Here is a 20,574-nt window from a genome sequence, read left to right on the forward strand (position 1 = left end):
AAAATGTCAGCACCCTGAACTTCAGAGATAATACAAACAGAAGCAAAGAGCAACAGACAGAGTTTCCAACTGTCTAACATAAGCAATACATACATAGTTACCCCAGAAAGAAACACCAACATCTGGATTTTCAAAGTCCAGGGATCCCTTAGCAGCTTCCCAGAGTCTCATCTGGCACAGAAACCTTCTTATAAAAACTAAACTCCAAAACAAAACCTCACCTCAGAGTATTTACACACTTTTCAGAGCTGAAGGGCAGGACACTCACTCAGTGCCTCGATAGAAATTAAGAAAAGGTACTTGAGGCCTATTAATGGACAGGAAAGATTTAATTAACTTTACAGACTATTAGATATGTTGACATCAAATTAAGCAAAATACCTCCCAATAATTGTTTTTATTGCCTATTCAATGATTCTGAATTCACTCTTGTCCTTTTTATACTGGTAATTTGGTTTTCCTTTTCCCTTTTTAAATCAAATTAACCAGTGAGTTATCTGTTTTATTGTTTCTGCCCCATAAAATCAGTTTCTAATTTTCCTTTATTAGTTCAATGTTATTCTTACTTTCATTTTATTAATCTCTTCTTGGATTTTCAAGATTTTCAATTTATTTTTTAACTGAAGATTTTTTCCTTATCTATCATCTATCTTTCTATCTATCCATCTATCTATCTATCAATGTATTGTTTGTTTATTGAATTGCCTATTCAATGGCTTGCTCTGGTTCCCTTCTATTGATGTGACCATTTTAAGATATAAATTTTCCCCTAAGTACTACTTTTGCTGCATCCCATAAATATTGGCATGGTCTCTCAGTATGGTTATTTTCTTTAATGAAATTATTGATTCTAAAATTTGTTCTTTGGTCCATTTTTTCTTTGGGATTAGATTATTTAGTTATCAATCAATTTTAATCTATGTTCACTGCTCTTTATTGACCGTAATTTTTATTTTATTATGATCTGAAAAGGTTGAACTTAACATTTATGCTTTTCTGAATTTGGTTGTGATGTTATTATGCTTAATTCATGGTCATTTTTTTGTGTGGGTTTCATGCACTGCTGAGAAAAAGGAATATTCCCTTCTATTCTCAGTAGGTTCCTTCCAGTGATCTATCATATCTAACTTTTCTGGAATTCTACTTATCTCCTGAAGTTCCTTCTTGTTTATTTATGGTTTGACTTTTTTTGTTCAAAGAGTAGAAAGTTAAAGTCCTCCATTTGTATAACTTTATCTATTACCTCCTGTAAGCCATTTAAATTCTCCTTTATAAATTTAGATGTCATACCCTTTGGTGCCATTATATTTAGTACTGATATTACTTCATTGTGTATTGTACCTTTTACCAAGATATATTTTTCTTCCTTGTCTTTTTAAATTAGATCTATTTAACTTTTTCTGAGATTGTGATTGCTACCCTTTCTTTTGACTTTTACTTCTGCTGAGCCATAATAAATTCTGCTGCTTCCCTCTTACCTTTACTTTGTCTCTGTACTTTAAATGTTTCTTATAAGCAACGTACTGTTCTTATGTTTAACCTATTCTACTACCTGCTTCTATTTTGCAGGGGAATTTATCACTTTCACATTAATTATGATAGCTGCATATTTCCACCTATCTTGCTCTCCCCTTATTTATCTTTCTCACTCTCTTACCTCTCACTCTGTCCCTCCTCACAAATGTTTTACTTCTGATGACCACCTCCTCCAATCTCCTATCCCTTTTATTAGTTCTCCCTTTTCTTATTCCCATTCCTTTTTTCATTTTCACATAGGGTAAGTTATATTGTATACCCAACTGAGTGCATATGTTATTCCCTCTTTGAACTAATTCTGATAAGAATAAGGTTCAAACATTGCGCTTCACCTCCCTATTTTCTATGTCACTATAATAGCTCTTTCATTCCTCTTTTATGTGAGATAATTTGCCCCTATTTTGTCCCCCTTCCCTCTTCTTCCAGTGTGATGTTCTTTCTCACCTTTTAATTTTGCTTTTTTGGATGTCATCCCGTCATAGTCATCTCACACTCATAGCCTCTGCCTCTGTCCTTCTAATTGCCCTTAGAATGATAAAATTCTTAAGAGTTACAAGTATTGTTTTGGCACGTAAGAATATAAACAATTTAACGTTATTGAATTTTTAGGTTCTATTTTCTTTCCTTTTTTCATCTTTTTTATGTTTCTCTTGAGTCTTGCATTTGAAGAGCATTTTTTTTATTCAACTCTGATCTTTTAATTAGGAAGGCTTAAAAGTACCCTATTTTATTAAATATGTATTTTTCCCTCAAGAATTTTATTCAGTTTTGATGGATTGGTGATCCACAGTTGTCTTCTTACCTCCTTTGCCTTCTAGAATATCATATCCCAAGCCCTCACTTCTTTAATGAAGAAGCTGATAAATTATGTATAATCATCACTGTAATTTTCTGATATTTGAAATGTTTCTGGTTCCTTGCAGTATTTTTTCTGCACTGGGAGCTTTGGAGTTTAACTATGGAGGCAAGAGCTTTCTGTTGCCCAGCCATAGAGGCATGGTCTTGCTCCTGATCAGCAATCAAGGCAGTTCCCACTGGTGGCCTTCACTGGGATTGGGACCTTGCCTTTCTAATGGTCTAAGAGTGGTGGCTTGCCTCCAGAGCTGCTGACTTGCCATGTGGGTGGACTTGTCCTTCTTGCTGGATTACCCTATGGTTCAGAAGCTTGTTGAAGAACCCCTGGTTTGTGACCTGCCCCTCCTTCTGGTTTACTGAGTTCTCGTCATGCCCCAGAGAGACACGACCTCTCCTACTATGCTGGTTTGTGGCTTCTCTGCACTTAAATTGGTTCTGATGTGGTTTTGAAGGTTGATTGATGGGAGATATGGGAGGACTCCAGGAAATTATTTGTCACTGTGCCATCTTAGTACAAGAAGTCCTTTTAACTACACTATGTAAACAGTGCTTAGTGATCTTCATGGAAATAGCATTATCAAATTTGAATAATCTGAGATTAAATGCCTTTTCTTTCATTCTTCCTTTCTTTTTTCTCATAGTCTTTGAGCTGATAGAAGCAAAGGAAGGGATAGTTATAGTAAGTCAAAGCATTTTCCAAAGTTGCTTATTCTATCCTTAGGGATAAATTGAAGAATGTAAAATATGTAGTAGTATCTGAGTTGGTTCAATAATCAGTCTGAAAGAGCAATCATCAGTAGTTCAATGTAAACTTGGAAGGCTATCTCAACGGGAATACAATATGTGCCTCCACTACTTAACATTTTATCAGTGAATTCAATAAAGCTACAAATGAGATACTTATCAAATTTCAAACAGCACAAAATTAGGACAGATGGCTACCACATTGGATGACAGTCAGGATCCAAAGGAAGTTATCATCAACCTAGAATTTTGGTCCAAATCTAATAGAGAACAACTTAATGAGAAAACAAAATGAAATTAAAAAGTGCACCAACTTACATTGGGTTTTAAAATATCAACTTTATAAGTAAAAGATGAGGAATAATAGCTACCTATAACTTTCTCTAAAAATCTATTTTGCATTATTCCTTCAATTTCAATAAATCATATGAAAATATATTCCCAGATTCCCAAATGAAAGAATCATTTTCAGTATTAAGAAATGGGGGCAGCTAGGTGGTACAGTAAGTGACATACAAGCCCTAGAGTGAAGAGAACCTGAGTTCAAATCTGTCCTCAGACACTTACTAGCTATGTGGCCCTGGGCAAGTCACTTAGCCCCTATTTCCTCAACAGAAAAAAAAAAAGTTATAAAAGTATTAGAGTACCAGGTATTTAAGAGATGACAATCCTGTCATGCTCAGACTGATTCAGATCATTCTTGCAGAATAATGTACAGTTCTAATTAAATATTACATTTTAGTAAGAGCAGTAGTAAGTGGGTAAATATTCAGGGTATGGAGATCCAGGTAGTGAAGTTCCCTCTCCTCCCAGGACAAAACTAGGAGTAGAATTTTGGCTTTTGATATTAGAAAAAAAAAATTCAGTGACAGGATGATAAAGTGCAATAGAATGCCTCATTAAATCAGCATGGTGACATGATGGATAGAGTGCCCACTGGAGTCAGAAAGACTTATCTTCCTATGTTCAAATCTTGCCTCAGACATTTTGTAGCTGTGTTACCCTGAGCCAGTCACGTAATCCTTTTTGCTCAGTTTCTTTATCTTTAAAATAAGTTGGAGAATAGAATGCTTTAGTAGGGATAGGGCACCTCATTATTACAGACATTAAAAGAAAGGTTATATAACCATTTTAGGAATACATTATAGTAGATATGCTCATCCAGATATGCAGTTTTTAAATCTATTGAGTAGGACTCACCAAAATGTAGTTTGAACATTCAACCCTATCAGCTGGGTAATCATGTGCAAGTCATGCCACCTATGTGAAAATTGTATTCTTCATCTGTAAAACGGGTTTTGGCTCAGGTAGGAATAAGTGGCTTAGAGCTGTCTTTCAGCTTTGAAATTTAGCAAATATGAATGGGTTTCCATTCCGACATTTCTTCTAATTCCAAATGCTACCATGTCCTGATCTAAGTTTAAAACTACAACTTTGAAACTTGACAGCTGTGTGAGTCGAAGGAATTTACTTAACCTCTTTAAGCTTGTTTTCTCATATGCATAAAAGAGTTAATAAACCTTGACTCATAAGGATGTTGGAAACAAAGTGCTCTCTAAATGTTTAGAAATACAGGTAGATATTATTGCCTTTGACTTTTGGTCCTCTTTGTGTGATAGGCAGTGTGGTATAAGATCTACATGTGAATCGCGCCCCTGATACTAAATAGTCAAAGGACTTTGGACAATCTCTTATCATCTCCCTTAAGATATATTAGATGGAGAAGGGAAGAATTCTTTACTAAAGGAGAGATAGAAAGCATTATGAAATGCAAAATGGATAACTTTGATTACATTAAAGTGAGAAGTTTTTGCACAACCAAACCCAATGCAACCAAAATCCGGAGGGATGTAGTAAATTGGGAAAGAATTTTTACAGCTAAGCTCGGGGATAAAGGCCTCATTTCTAGAATATATAGAGAACTGACCCAAATGTATAATCATACAAGTCATTCCCCAATTGATAAATGGTCAAAGGATATGAACAGGCAATTTTCAGAGGAAGAAATTAAAGCTATCTATAATCATATGAAAAAATGCTCTAAATCACTATTGATTAGAGAGATGCAAATCAAAACAACTCTGAGGTACCACATCACACCTATAAGATTGGCAAACGTGACAGAACAAGAAAATGATAAATGCTGGAGAGGATGTGGGAGAGTTGGAACACTAATTCATTGTTGGTGGAGCTGCGAGCACATCCAACCATTCTGGAGAACAATTTGGAACTATGCCCAAAGGGCTACAAAAATGTGCATACCCTTTGACCCAGCAATATCGCTACTAGGACTATATCCCCAAGAGATCATAAAAATGGGAAAGGGTCTCACATGTACAAAAATATTTATAGCAGCACTCTATGTAGTTGCCAAAAACTGGAAGTCAAGGGGATGTCCATCAATTGGGGAATGGCTGAAGAAATTATGGTATATGAATGTAATGGAGTACTATTGTGCCATAAGAAATGATGAACAAGAAGACTTCAGAGAGACCTGGAAGGACTTATATGACCTGATGCTGAGTGAAAGGAGCAGAACCAGGAGAACTTTGTGCACAGCAACGACCACAGTGTGTGAGAGTTTTTTCTGGTAGACCTGGATTTTTGTAATAACGCAAAAACTTCTTATATAAAAAAAAAAATCCCAAAGGTGGTTCTCAAGGCAAAATGCCTTCCACACTCAGAGAGAGAAATATGGAAGTCACTCACAAAATGTAGAAGATCATGTTTGTGTATGTGTATGTGTTTGTGTATCATGTTCTGATTTGTTATACGATTTCTTTCATTTATCTTAGTCTGACTACATAGCATGACTATAGTGAAAATATACTCAATAGGAAAGTATATGTAGAATCTATACAGAATTGTATGCAGTCGTGGGGAGGGAGGGGGGTAGTGGGGGGTAGGTGGGAGGGATAAAATCGCAATTGTATGGCAGTGATTGTTAAACATTAAAAAATAAAAAATAAAAAAATAAAAATAAAAAAAGATATATTAGGTGGTGAGATCATTGAATGTGCTCAACTGTTCTGATTTTTCCTTTTGTCTTCATTATATAGTACTGTTGCAAAGAGCTTAAAAAAACCTCTTTCGGTTTAACTTTTTGGGCCTTAATTTTCTCTATAAGATGAGATATCCATTTGTTCCAGTCATTTGATGAAATGGCCTGTAAAATCTCCTCCAACTCTAAATTTATGATGATATGACTCAATATTATTTTCATATCCCCTTAATCTAGTAAAGTATCTGGTTATTGTTCTGTCATTTCATTTATGTGTAACTCTTCATGATCCCACTTGGGAGTATCCTAGCAAAGATACTGTGGTGATTTAAAGTTTTCTTCTTCAGTTCATTTCTGAGATGAGGAAACTAGGGCAAATAGCCCTAGTGACTTACCCAGGGTCACACAACTAGTAAGTATCTTAGGTCAGATAAGAACTCAGGAAGATGAGTCTTCTTGATTGCAGGCTCAGTACTTTATTGACAATGCCACCTAGCTACTCCAGTGCGTGATACACAGAATATATTTAATAACTATTTATTGATAGTTAGAGTGACAATGTCTCATGATATGAGTGATTTAAGAAGAAAGCTTAAGAGATGGAGGAAATGGGAAAAGAGGAAATATCTCATTCACAAGGCACTTCTGACATTTTGGGGAAAGAATTGAAGGAAACAGTTACTGCTCTTGCATGAATTATTTCTGTAGAAAGATTTTCCTGGTCCATAACTTCTTCATGGCATTCTTTACCTCTACATTTCTCAATGTGTAAATCAAGGGGTTCAACATGGGGGTGACAATGGTATAAAACACTGCGACCATCTTATCTTCTGAAAAAGTTGTGTCGGGCCGCATATACATGAACGTACAAGGTCCAAAAAATATAATGACCACAGCTATGTGGGAACCACAGGTAGAGAGTGCTTTGCGCCTGCCTTCAGCTGACTGTTTCCTCAGGGACACCAGAATGACTGTGTAGGAGATCAGCAAGATAAGAAAGCTTCCTAGAGCAATGGTTCCACTATTGGCTGTCACTACAACCCCTACAACATAAGTGTCAGTACACGCAAGTTTCAGTACAGGATACACATCACAAAAATAGTGATCAATTTCATTAGGACCACAGAAAGGCAACTGAACTACCAGTGCCACTTGGATAATGGAATGGACAAAACCACCCACCCATGTCCACAACAGCATCTTATTGCACCTATGCCGGTCCATGATTGTCATGTAATGCAAAGGCCTACATATGGCTACATATCTGTCATAAGCCATCATTGTGAGAATGAAAATCTCTGTGCAGCCAAAGAAGTGAACCCCAAACAGTTGCATCATGCAACCTGCATAGCTGATTCTTTTCTGCGATACCAATAAGTCTGCAATCATCTTGGGGGCTGTGACAGAGGAGTAGCAAATGTCTACAAAAGATAAGTAATTTAGGAAGAAGTACATGCGTGAATTGAAAAGATTACCAGTGCAGACTGTTGCTATTATGAGGAGGTTACCCAGAAGAATAATTACATAGAAAAAGGTGAACACCACAAAGCATATCTTCTCTACATCTGGATTCTGAGAAAGCCCCCAGAAGATAAATTCAGTCACATTGTTTATGCTCTCCATATTTGTATATGTTCTCTTTATTTGTGGAGCCACATAGTGCAGAAAAACAAAATCAGTCCATCTGAAATGATGTGGAAAAGATCAATAGCATAAATTAAAATAATAATGATAATGATAATAATAATAATAACCATTCCTTATTTTATTGGTGCTTTTTTCCCATTGGAACTTCATGAGATAATTTTTGCAGATTTTATAGCTCTAATTTATAAACAAGGATATGATATGATCACAAAACTACTTAAGGGAAGATTCTAAATTTAAACCAAGTTCTGAGTTCCACTCCATATTTTTTTTTCATGACATCACATATAATTCAAAGAGAAACCCAGCTTGAATTTATTTTTCCTGTTACTTTCTGTATATATATATATATATATATATATATATATATATATATATATATATATATATATATGTATATGTATATGTATATGTATATGTATATGTATGTGTATATGTATATGTATATGTATATATGTATGTATATACATATATATATAAACATTTATACACATATATATGTGTATATATATATTTGTGTGTGTGTGTGTGTGTGTGTATACATCAAATATGACCTTGAGTAGTAACAGAAGCCTCAAGTTCACGGGCCCATACTTAATGGTATTCCTTTCTTTACACTATGGATAAAAAAGTCTCAAGTGAGTTCATTTCAGTAAACTGCTGTGTGCCAGACATTATGATTAAAAATGCAAACAAAAGTAAAACAGTACACACTCTCCAAGTGCTTGAATTTTAAGGGAGAGACATATGGAAAGGTGAGGAAATATTAAAAGCATACAACATAAATAATAAAGTAATTTTGTGGGTTAAAATAGAACTAATAATTGGAAGTTCAAGAAAAACACCGTGTCAAAGGTGGACCTTGAACCAGTCATTGAAACGGTAGCTAAAGATTTTGAGATAGAAAAGCAGGGACAGAGCATATACCTCATAAAGGCACAAACACGGAGGACATGGAACGCCATTTATAGAAAATGACGAATAGAACCATTTGTCTGAAATGTACATTGAGTGACTGAGAGTAATGGGAAATCCGTCTGGAATAATGGGTTGAAGTCGTGTTACCACTTTTAATTGACAAACTGTATAGTTTATATTTTATCCTTGAGGTAATCAGGAAGTATAGAATATTTTTGAGCTCGGAAATGATGTAGTCAGCATTATGCTACAGGAATATCCTTTGCATGGTTGGATAGAGAATAAATGGGAGAAGGAGAAAAAAATGCGACACTAAAAATTTGGAGGCTGTTTAGAACCTTCTGTGTCCCAAGTAAGATGCTTGGAACTGAACTGATGTTGTAATCATGCCACTGAGGAGAAAGGGACTGATGTTAGATGTAATGTAGTGGAGAAATCAACAAGGTTTTACAAAGAATAGAATTTAGACAAGAAGGAACAAAAAAAGGTGAAGTCAACTCTAATGTTGGGAAGCTAAGAAACTAAAAGAATGGAAGTGCCATGGACATAAAGCAGAGGTTGTGTGAGTCAAGTAGGAAAGGTAATGAACTTTGTGGTCTATATATTGATTCTGAGGTCCCTAGGAGATGACTAGATGGATTAGCTAGATGATGTGAGATGGGCGTTCATGAAAGAGATGCAAATTTTAATCTTTGATGGACAGAGCTAGGAAGATTCTACACAGTGATAATGGAATCCACTGAATTTGCTCTGAGGAAGTGTGGAGAAATGAAGGTCCAAAACAACGTGCTGGAATATAGCCATATACAGCAAGTCAGATAGGTGAGAGGAGAACCCAAAAAGCCCAGGCAAAAGAAAATATCCAGGAGGAAGAGCCATCAATCATTCATGCCAAGAGGGGAGAAAAAACAAATGACTCAACGTCTTTGAATATGCCAATGAAAAGTTAAATTGCTACCTTGGAGAGAGTAAGCCAAGTTACAAGGATTGGGGAAGTGACTGGGAGACAAGGAATTTGAGAAAATGAGCAGAACAATCTCCTTCTAAAACTGTCAAGAGAAAAGAAGACTGACAGCCATTACCTCTAGGAGTAGGTAGGATCAAGTGAGTACTTTGTTTTGTTTTGTTTTTATAAAAGGTGCATTTCACAACAGCAACAACAAAGCTCTGATAAACGACAGAATACTTATATAGCCCATAAAAAATTATTCTGATAGATTCTCCATCACTGGAGGTAATTACTATAAACACTTTTACACTGATTTTACTGAAGGAGAAGCAGAGTTGAAATGATTTCCTTAGAGCTACACAGCCAGCAAAACTCATGTCTAGAAATCGACATAAGTCTGCTAATTTCAATTCAAGGATCTTTCCATCATATTTTATTCTTTTAGACTCAAAAGTTTATTTGCAATTTGGCATCATGAAAAATTCTTGAATAAAATGACTGACCATCCTTTTTTCTGCCTCAGAAATGCTGAGGTGACCTGCACGGGCCAAGATGAAGTAAAGGGGATTCAAGTGTACAATAGCTTAGCATATAGGCAGTGGTAGCTATTTGATATGGAGCTAGGAGAAAAAGAAGCCTTGCCCATTATTTTTTTCTTCAAAAGGATACTTCAGGGGACTCTGGGTCTCTTGCTCTCCCCTATGACATGTGACCTTATTTCTTACTGCCTACTTAACTTCTCCCTGACTGAGGTCACCTGAGGCCATCCAAGATAGTGCATCTTTTCCATTCCTTTCCATTTCTATCCGTTTTAAAGCATAATGAATAAAACTCTTAGTCGTTCTCACTACTGCCCAACAGATCTCCAGAGTATTTTTTAAGCTTCTGGCCAATTACAAACTCATATGTTATAAATTGTGTTGCTGAATTCCCAAACAATATCTACAAATTCAGGTATGATTCCTTCTGAATTGTCAGACTTCAATTTTTATAATGTATAGGCAAACGGCCAGCAGAAATTGAAATACTCTAAATTCAATCTGTTTGCCCTGCTGTTATAAACTCAGAAATTTCCTCCCTTTCCTCCAAAAGGAGATGTAAAATATTATAAATACATACATAATCGTGTATTAAAATTTAATATTAACATTCATATACAAAATCAAATATACTCAAGTAAGGAGAAGGTATGTTCTAGTAGAATACCATCTAGTGCTTTTCAAGGAAAGGAATGATAAAGTCAAAAGAAAAAAAAAAATCAAAAGGAGCTGCGTAAATCCAACCATTGTGGAATTCTCCCTTTTACTAATTTTTTCCCATTAGAAATCACTCCCATAGGTGGCACATTTTAAAGTGTACAGAATTACTAGTTTATTATACTTGGCATAAAGCGCCACAATATTAAAACTTTTTTTGTCTTTCCAATACCATAGGAGGAGGAATGAATATAATAATGACTAGTTTCATGGTGCTACAAGGTTTGCAGAAAACTTTGCCTGTAATAACTCACTTGATTCTTACTGCAAACATTTGAGGTAAGTGATATCAAGTTAACTGAACTCTCTGGATAAAGAGGGGTCAAGCCATTTTATGCAATATATAGCCTTTGACAATAAGAAAAATAAATAAATTAAGTGACTTTTCCAGACTCACATAGCTACTCTATGTTGATCCTAAGTCTGCCTAAAATTAAGGCTTTCTCTCTATCTGCTATGCCACATTACCTTGCTAGATATTCTCAGCTTAAACTATAGGAGCCTACATAGACATTGAAATTCTGTCATCTTATTCCATTGCCTTCTATTAGATGTGTTCTTAGGCCTAGAGACATGAGCTCAATTCATCAATTTCAATAGTAGAATAAGTTATTGACAGGACAATATTGTTTAATAAAATGAAAATTACACTGAAACTAAATTTCAGGTGTATAAGTGAAAACCTCCTAAAATCAATGATCCAGACATCCATCTTGGTTTTCAGATATGGCTATTTCTTTGAAAGCACTCCACTATTTCCTTTTTTTTTCTTTCTAAATAAATCCTACTTTCTTTGTCTTCTCATTGATCAAATGAGAAAGAACCTTAGAGACCAAATAGGCCAACCCCTCAATTTTACAAATGAAAAAGGTGAAACTCACAAAGATTAAGTGATTTGGTGATGACCATATCATTACCCATAACAAGGTTTAAGACTGTCATCCAGACCTTCCTAATTCTGAATTCAATACTCAGCTTACTATATAACATTTTCTGTTAAGAAATCAGAAAGCAATAGAATTTCAAATATTCTTGATTATTTTGGGTTGTCATGCACCCCACTAGGACCCAATTTGCTTTTGGCAGAAAAAAATCATATCATTGAGAAGCATATTTTCTTTTTTTTCCAAAATTATCCATTTTTATCTAAAGGACTTACGATTAAAAATGCTATCTGTGTCCAGAGAAAGACCTGATGATGTCTGAATTCAGATCTATGTATACTACTTTTCTTTTTTGACTGGTGTTTTTTGGTCTGGGTATAGCTAATGTGGAAACATTTTTAAGACTTCAGATGCATACGATTTATATCAAATTGCTTGCCTTTTCAAGGAGAGGAGGGGGAGGAAGGAAAAGAATCCAGAATGCAAAATTTTAAAAAAAATGTTAAAAATGCTTTACATGTAATTGAGAAAAAATAAACTAAGAGAAACAATATCTATTTCTATTCCAAAATCACTTCATTTCAGAAATGGAAAGGACTTTCAAGATGATTACCTGTTTCTGGCCTCCTTCCACAAAATATTAATTCTACCAAGTAATCCCTCTCACCTTAGAACCTTACCAGAGATCTTCAGGGTCTGGTATATCGTGAGTCCCTTTGTTTCTTCCTAAGATAACAGGCCATGGAATCAGAAAAATGAGGACGATATTTGACTTAGAAAACGTTTTTTAATTGGCATTTTGAGTTTTTTTTTAAATACCAAAACTTGTGTTTTTTCTTACTGATTTATTAGAAGCCAAACTGAATTATTAATGTCTTTTGAAATCCTATCCCTCACCAAATCTGGAGGGATCTTTTCCAGTCTTACCAGCAGGTATATTTAAAATGGATGAAGTAAAACATGAGAGACCTAGGATATGTCTTTCCCCAAGGAAATAGTCCCTAGCAATTAGAGCTATCCTAAACTTATAATGGCTCAGGAGGGTAGTGAATTTTGCTTTACTTGGCAACTGGAAGAATAATTTAATAGGCTATTCTCAGACACTTTGTATAGGGAACTGGTTCTTAAAGTGTGGTATGTGGATTCTAGGAGTCCTTGAAACGATTTCAGAGGAGCCACAGAGTAACAACTAGTTTTATATTTTAAAATTTAAAGTATCTTCTTTTTGCAAATTGCATATTGTGTGAGGCCAGACTTTCTTCATGCACTTCTACTCAAATAGCATATCACTGAGTTGAAAGAAGAACGTAGATAGAACCTAGATTTTTCTATTAAGCCTGTCATTAAAGAGGTTTGAAAAAAAAACAATATACTACTCATGATTTTTACTAATTTTTTGGAAAATATGAGTTTCATTAAAATATTTTATTAACATGAAATAGATTTCTTATTTTAATTTGTAATGCCATAAATGTTGACAGGTAAAACTCATATAAATGAAAATATCTTCAGGATCCCCATTTTTTTTGTGATAGGAAAAGGATCCTGGGACCCAAAATGTTGAGAACAACCAGTAAGTCTAATTATAGTTCATCTTTGGCTTGAACCAAATGTCCTATGAACTACCTTGTAATTTTGTAATACAATAAGTTCAGTAATGAATAAATCAATAAACAATTATTAAACACCAGTTGTATACCAGACACTACTTTAAGGCCTGGAGATAGAAAAGGAAACAAAAAATAGTCCCTGCCTTCAAGAACTTTACGATATAAGGGATTAAAGGCTGAGGATCTTCCTGTTTAGGACAAAATATCTGAAAATAAGTTCATTATTGTTCTTGTTTATTTGTTCTTTACTTTGGTTCACTTTCCTCTAGCAATGAGGGTAGATTATTCTATCAATCACAAATTTCATTCACATTCATGCTATTGTGCTGATAAAAATAGCAACTAACACTTATGTTGTGTTACAAAGTCCTTTAAAATATAATCTGATTTTACCTTCACATGATTATCGCCATTATTTGATTTTTATACAGTCGTAGAAATGGAGGCAAGCAGAGGATGTTATTTACTTGGAGTCACACCAGTAGTGTCTGAATCAGTATTGCTCTATCTACCGAGTCACTTATTTGAATACTTTGCTGATAGTTTGGTGCGGCCAGCACAGTCGGGCAGGTCCGGCGGGGAGGGGGGGGGGGGGGGGTTATGGGGCTCACAGAGCAAGGATGAATAGACAGGAGGGACACAGCAGTCTGAAAAAGCTGAGTTTATTCTGGACATACTGAGCCAATAAATCAGGGGATCAGGGTGCTTAAATAGTAAAAAACCATAAGGGTAGCGACTGAGGCATGAAACAGAACAGATCATAATAAGTAGACAGGGAAGCCTCAAGGCCTCTTTATCGGAATGTTATCCTGTATAGCAGGGGCCTTGTTTCCTGGAACTTCAACACCAGAATTCAAGGATGTGCACCTGAGAACAATATATCACTTAACTTCTCAAGTCAGCTATTCTCCCTTGGAGGAGGCGAACCCTTGATCAGGGCCTCTTTCAAACCCCTCAAGGTTCTCTACATCTCCCCCTTTTTGTTTTACAATGACTCTTTCCTATTCATCCGAATGTTGAATGCCAGGTTATATATAGTATTGAGGAACAAGGACAGTGGACAAAATTTTCCTACAAGGCCTATGACCAACAGCCTGAGGTCTTGTGCAAGGCCACTAAAAAACCTCTCTGCTCTATTTATCATGTCTGCAATCTGTTGTGCAACCTTGGGTGGATCCAAGTCCCTATGACTTCTGGCATCATCAATAATGTGAACAATTTGTTCCACGTCATCCAGATCCATAGTTACATTATCAACATTCCATAATCCTCTTAAGTGATTCGCAATTTTGGTAAATTATAATCATTATATATATCATTGTAATTCACATTTAACAAACAAAAATGGGTAAACCTATAATCACATTTTAATCGGCTGTGTAAGGTGAATATCTCAACTTGTTCATTAATTTCTATTACATCCCATCGCAATTCATCAATGGCTTGATAAAAATCCTTGTTAATTTTTTCTTGTACTTGAAATGCCCTTGTAATATTTCTGCACAACTGATCTAAAGATCTGGCTTGTTTAACTTCTGTTTGTACAGTCATAACACCTTCTGTTAAAGCTACACTACTAGCAATAATGGCTACTAAAGCAATAATTCCAAAAATAATACAGAAAATACACCTTTTTATGAGAAAGCAATTTTCTGCAAAGCAAATCGATAGTCTCATCTCCTGGAGCTTGATACCATTGAGTCTCCTTGGCCAGAAGGAGAGTGAATGGACTCTGTCTAATAACAAACATCTTTTGGCATCCTACATTTTCATTTATGCAAGCATTCACAGAGCAATTCAAGCAAGTCACATTAAAAGTGTTGTCCCCTTGTGCTGTCACAGTCCCATTTTTGTCAGCCTTAACCAAGTTAAGGGAATTCAGTAAAAAGAGGAGCCCAATGACAGTCTGTTTGGTACCTCTTTTAGCCTTTCCTCTTCTTCTGCACCCCCAGGAGGTCTTTTTGTGCAGGCACAGTTTCTGTATCCTCTTGGACAGGTCTTGTATCTCTTTCTTGGACCCAGACAACCCCACCATCTGTGGAGACAGAAAGAAATCCTCTTTTGTTAACAGCCTATCAGGTCCTCTCCACACCTCATTGACATCCTTCCACAACACCTGTTGTGGCCAGGGTGCAACCTGCTTTCCACTTACAATTCTGGCAGCATAATGGCTGAAAAATGAAAAGAATTTTTGTGAAGGAGTAAGGTTTTCATAATCTAAGGTTAACTTGTTAATAGTACATACGACCTGTGCCAATTGCTCCCTAGGGGATCTACCAAGCATTCCCCCTTTTCGTTTTTGAAGGAACATGTTGAGAATTTTATTCTTCCTTTCTACTATTGCCTAACCTGTAGGGTTATATGGTATTCCTGAAATACTAATGATATGTAAAGAGAAATGTAATATTAGAACTGGGGCCCAAGTACATGCACTCAAGCATCCTGTCCCTCTTTAAACAGATGGGACGCAACATATTTTGGGGGAAGGGATGAAGGTCTTGGCTTCTGAAACTGCTTCCTGCTGAGATTAGATGTAGACTTGACTCTGCCTCTCAGGGTCCCAACATTGGATGGGTTGGGTCTTTAACCAGTATGAGAAACTTGACGATTCAGAGAGTGACAGATGATGGTCTTGGACAAAGAAACCTAGAAGACAAAATCTGGCACAGAGATTAAACAGACAAGGACCAAAAAGGGGTAAGAAGAAAGTAACTAGAAGTGAGGTGGGTGTGGGAATACTGTCAGACTTCCTCATACTCTCTTGACATACTTAGTAACTATCTAGGAATAGGAGGGGCTTGGATGATTCCCATTTGTCCCCAACCTCCTTATATGCTTTCTATATTTTTTCATCAAGCTTGTATTTAGCTTTCCAAATCTCTCAAACTGATCATTCAGACTGCTTCATATTCCTTTATATTTCTACCATAGACAAGATAGTGCATAAGTTATTACTGTTCACTAGCATAGCTGTATTGTCTTGAGCAAAAGAGATATTTAAGTTGAATCTCACAACTGAATACATGTTCATCATTGCTTCACCAGCTTGTTTATCTTTTTCTGATTATATTCACTCTGGAAGAAAACACTTTAGAAATTAAGTTGTTAATAAGTTCACACATCAATTTTAACTTTTGCTTATTAAAACAGCAAGATCTTTTCTGCTTTATAGATCATTACATATTAAGTAGCAATACATTATCTTGAAAATGAAAATTTTAGTAGACTTTAGCCTTATTTTGAAAAACATTTCTTCTAAAAATATTTCTGGTTCCTCTTTTTTTTTTTTTTTTAAACAGTTGACATTTTATCATGATGTTAAGAGAGTTACTAAACTTTTATAAAGAAGATTAGGTGAAACCTTTTAAAATGATAGTTGTCTTTTCACTTTGAAACAAAAATAAACCTTTTAAAATTAAAATTTATTAAAATGTAGTTGGTATAAAAATGTCCTTAAGCAATATGAATTCCCAAATTATTAAAGCAAACCAAATTCTTAGGTATTACAGAATTCCTAGATATCACAAAATGCTTTAGTAAAAATGCATAATAGAATCTCACATTAGTAACAGTAAGAGACTGATTACAGAAGAAAAAAAAACATTACTGCTTTTAAAATCTTTTCAACAATAGGGGCATCTTAAGGTGAGTCTTAAGTCTTTTGCAAAAATTTCTGAACATGTTTCAATTTCAGATAAAACTAATATTAAGTTTTCCAGTAAGATTACACAATAGAGCTCATCTGTTATACTGACTACTTGTAATAGAAGTTTGCTATAGAAGGAAAAAATAGGGACATGTGATATAGCAGATATGACAGGGTAAAACATCTTTGATTCTGTTTGAATTCAGATAGGAGTAAAATTTTCTAACGGTGCAGTACCTGTATTATAGTCAGACTCAGAAATAGTCAGGTGGGAAACATTCCTTTTTAAAAGGACACAATGAGGAAACTGACCAGGAAGATCCCATCCTAGATTGAGTCTAGAATTGTCCCCTCGGTGTTTCCTCTCCAGATACAAATTTCACCTGATAACGGTACAGGATGCAGTATCACAGTCCCTCTGAGTAATTTCTGGCATATACTCTCAGACACTGATTTAATGCAGACAACTACACCCAAATTCAAACTTAAACAAAAATATTTAAGTCCCAAATGCTTTTACCTTAAACAGCACATTTCACTAATCACAACTTGAAGCCAAATACAGTTATTTGTATTTCCATGGAGTTGCAATAAGCAATGAAGATTAACAGGATTGACATACACAAGGGATTCCATTTAAGATTCTTCCTTCTCAAATTTAAAACTCGTCTTGATATAAAAGCCAATTGTTAAAAACCTTTTCTATCTATTGAGCAAGTCACATTCATTGTTTATGAATTATATAAGCCAAACAAATTTCTTTCTTAGGACTGATGACCTTGTCCACATGAAAGGGGTCTTGGCAGTTTTTCAAAAATAAAAGGAATTGGCATAGATCCCATGCCTGCCATACAGGAGTACTGTTCTGAATGGGCAGAATCAATCTAAATAAAATTTTTACTCCATTCATTTCTTTCCTCACACAGTGATCAATTAACAATTTTAGGTTTAGCATTAAAACAGCAACTTCAAAAATTTAGTTAACAATCTTACAGTTTTACAAATGATAACCAAACTGTTTTAGTTGTAACTTCTTTAACAGGCAAAAGTGAAAATACCTGGTTTTCTAAATGGCAGTTATAAAACATTATAAGATAAGGTTAGTAGAACTGATAAAATTTTAAATAACATAGCTGGATGTACACAATCTTTCCCACATCATTTAGGTTCAACAAAATTCAGATTACAGATTGCTTTCTCTAACACCATTTTTGGATTACAGAGTAAAATAAAAATCTTAATGGTTCTAACTTTTACTCAAGAAAATTTCACTTCTGTGTCCACTCCTTAAAAATATTTCAGAAAGAAAAAGTTGTGAAACTGCACGTGGAAGTGAGGGAGACTCTGTAACAAAGTCCAGTGATGCCTAGTCCCCTCCTTTCTACTTGGGATTTCAAAGCTTTATCTCTGAGGTGTCTTCTTTCATTTTCAGATTTATGCATTTCCTCAATTTGCCTTAGTGCCAAATAATGCAACAAATTCTGACCTGTCTTAAACATCCAATTAGGAGTGACATGTTTCACTTAAAATTTGACCAGAATAACTACCTTTTGGTTTTATCCCATATACAAAAACTTTTCTCTTTCAGGTGAGGCATGAGATAATTAAAATGCTAGTCAATCTGCCTCTGTGATATGAGGGGAAAAATTTCCCAGATTTCTTCTTGCCTTTCTCTCCACCTTCACAACCTGACTAGGGTTGGAAGGTAGAAAGAGAGAGAATTTTACGAACAACTTTCCAACAATTTCCAAAACGTTATGCTTTCCTTAAACTTCATACCCATGTCATTCTCCTAGTGGGCTTTAATTAAAACACCTTTAAAACTGCACATACATTATTTCTACTTGTATTTCTTATCTAAAACTGCAGTTAGCAATCGTATAAACTAAATAATATAATATTAGTTTCTCTCTTTCTCTCTCACATTCTCCTCCCTGATGCTGCAGCCATCAGAGAGAAAGGACGAGGGGGAGGGAAAGAGATAATATTCCAAATTCCAGCTACAATGGAGCTGGCCATAATAACTCAAAAACACATGCACACAGAACATGTAAAGACAGAACACATATACAGACAACAAAAAAAGAATCCAAAAACTGAGAAAAAATTGTCAGAAATTCTCTGCACAAATTATACCTTTGGATTACTTTCTGTCAATGTATTCCAAATATCTTTCATATAATTCAGATTTCCAACTAAGTAATCTTGTTCTTCAAGAGTGGTTTAGCTATATTGTACCAATCAGTGGGGTATAGGGCTGTCTGAGAAATGCTGTCTAGAGGAGACTGAATTTAAAGACTATCTGGTCCATAATTAATTAATTTCTTTGAGAATTTAAAATCCAGACGGGTATGTTCTCTTATAGACACTGCTGGGTTATAGAGATGTGGGGTTTCTATTAATACCAATGTTAGCCTCATTTTCAAAAGTATTCCTTCTCCTCTTTCTGTGGTTTGGTGAAGGATTTTTTGTACAATCCCTTCAGGCTCCAGGATTTTTTCACAAACTTGTGATCTAGACTTGTATCATGGAGGAGCAGTGGGAGGAGGAGACTCTATTTTAAATTTTAAAATTTTAAATTTTATCACTCCATCAAGTCTTCCTTCTCTTTTGTACTAGAGGCTGCATCTACCTGCATTGTTTTTGTGCCCAATAGTACTTGTTCGGGTTTCTGTAGACATATTTTACGTACATTCGAAATTGAAAATATCGTAACAGGAGAAGCACTTGGTCTCACCTCTCTATAATACACACTCATTTGATTGCCTACTCCTTCCCACTTTTCAAGATTTATAGTCCCTTCCTCCAGGTCCTTCATGCCTTTCACCACATGAATTACTTCATGACCCCATGATTACTTCTGGGCTCTAGCCTATTGCTAAAGTGAAACTAATTTCTCCGAGCTCAAAGCTAAAGGGACCACGCTGAAGAAATGGCCCCTTCCAGGCCTTTCCCTCACCTTTTTCCTGCGCGCTACTTTCCCCTTCAGCTCCGGGAGTCCTTTTCTGGTCTTGCGACACGAATCAGACTCTCCTGTCTAGAATGGGCGGGGCCTCTCCTGATGCTCCAGGTGCTGGGGCCAGCACAGTCGGGCAGGTCCGGGGGAGTTACAGGGCTCACAGAGCGAGGATGAAAAGACAGGCGGGACACAGCAGTCCGAACAAGCTGAGTTTATTCTGGACATACTGAGCTAATAAATCAGGGGATGGGGGTGCTTAAATAGTAAAATAAGGGTAGCGATTGAGGCACGAAACAGAACACATCGTGATAAGTAGAAAGGGAGGCCTCAAGGCCTCTTTATCGGAATGTTATCCTGTATAGCAGGGGCCCTGATTCCTGGAACTTCAACACCAGAATTCAAGGACGTGCACCTGAGAACAATATATCACTTAACTTCTCAAGTCAGCTATCATTCTCCCTTGGAGGAGGGGAACTCTTGATAAGGGACTCTTTCAAACCTCTCAAGGTTCTCTACAATAGTTCACATATAAAACATGACACATACATACATATATACCAGTGTATGTA

At 35.7% G+C, this 20,574-nt stretch overlaps 1 protein-coding gene and 1 long non-coding RNA gene across 2 annotated transcripts in view; both read right to left on the reverse strand.

Moving 5' to 3' along the window:
- The window catches only part of LOC140511502 (uncharacterized), a 189,400-nt gene that overhangs the window by 146,418 nt on the left and 22,408 nt on the right, over nt 1-20,574 (reverse strand). The window contains exon 2 of the long non-coding RNA XR_011969572.1: nt 15,318-15,435. This is a non-coding gene — a long non-coding RNA (uncharacterized lncRNA). The remainder of the gene's footprint in view (nt 1-15,317; nt 15,436-20,574) is intronic.
- LOC140511500 (olfactory receptor 4S2) lies at nt 6,833-7,768 on the reverse strand. The gene has a single exon (XM_072620633.1). It carries the CDS (start codon nt 7,757-7,759, stop codon nt 6,833-6,835), a length of 927 nt encoding a protein of 308 aa, XP_072476734.1. The 5' UTR covers nt 7,760-7,768.

The sequence above is a fragment of the Notamacropus eugenii genome, chromosome 6 (genome assembly GCF_028372415.1).
Source record: "Notamacropus eugenii isolate mMacEug1 chromosome 6, mMacEug1.pri_v2, whole genome shotgun sequence".
Lineage (NCBI taxonomy): Eukaryota > Metazoa > Chordata > Mammalia > Diprotodontia > Macropodidae > Notamacropus > Notamacropus eugenii.

Bases quoted from the DNA above. Each gene is read 5' to 3' on its own strand.
- LOC140511500 (XM_072620633.1), bottom strand. From the start codon at position 7,759: ATGGAGAGCATAAACAATGTGACTGAATTTATCTTCTGGGGGCTTTCT.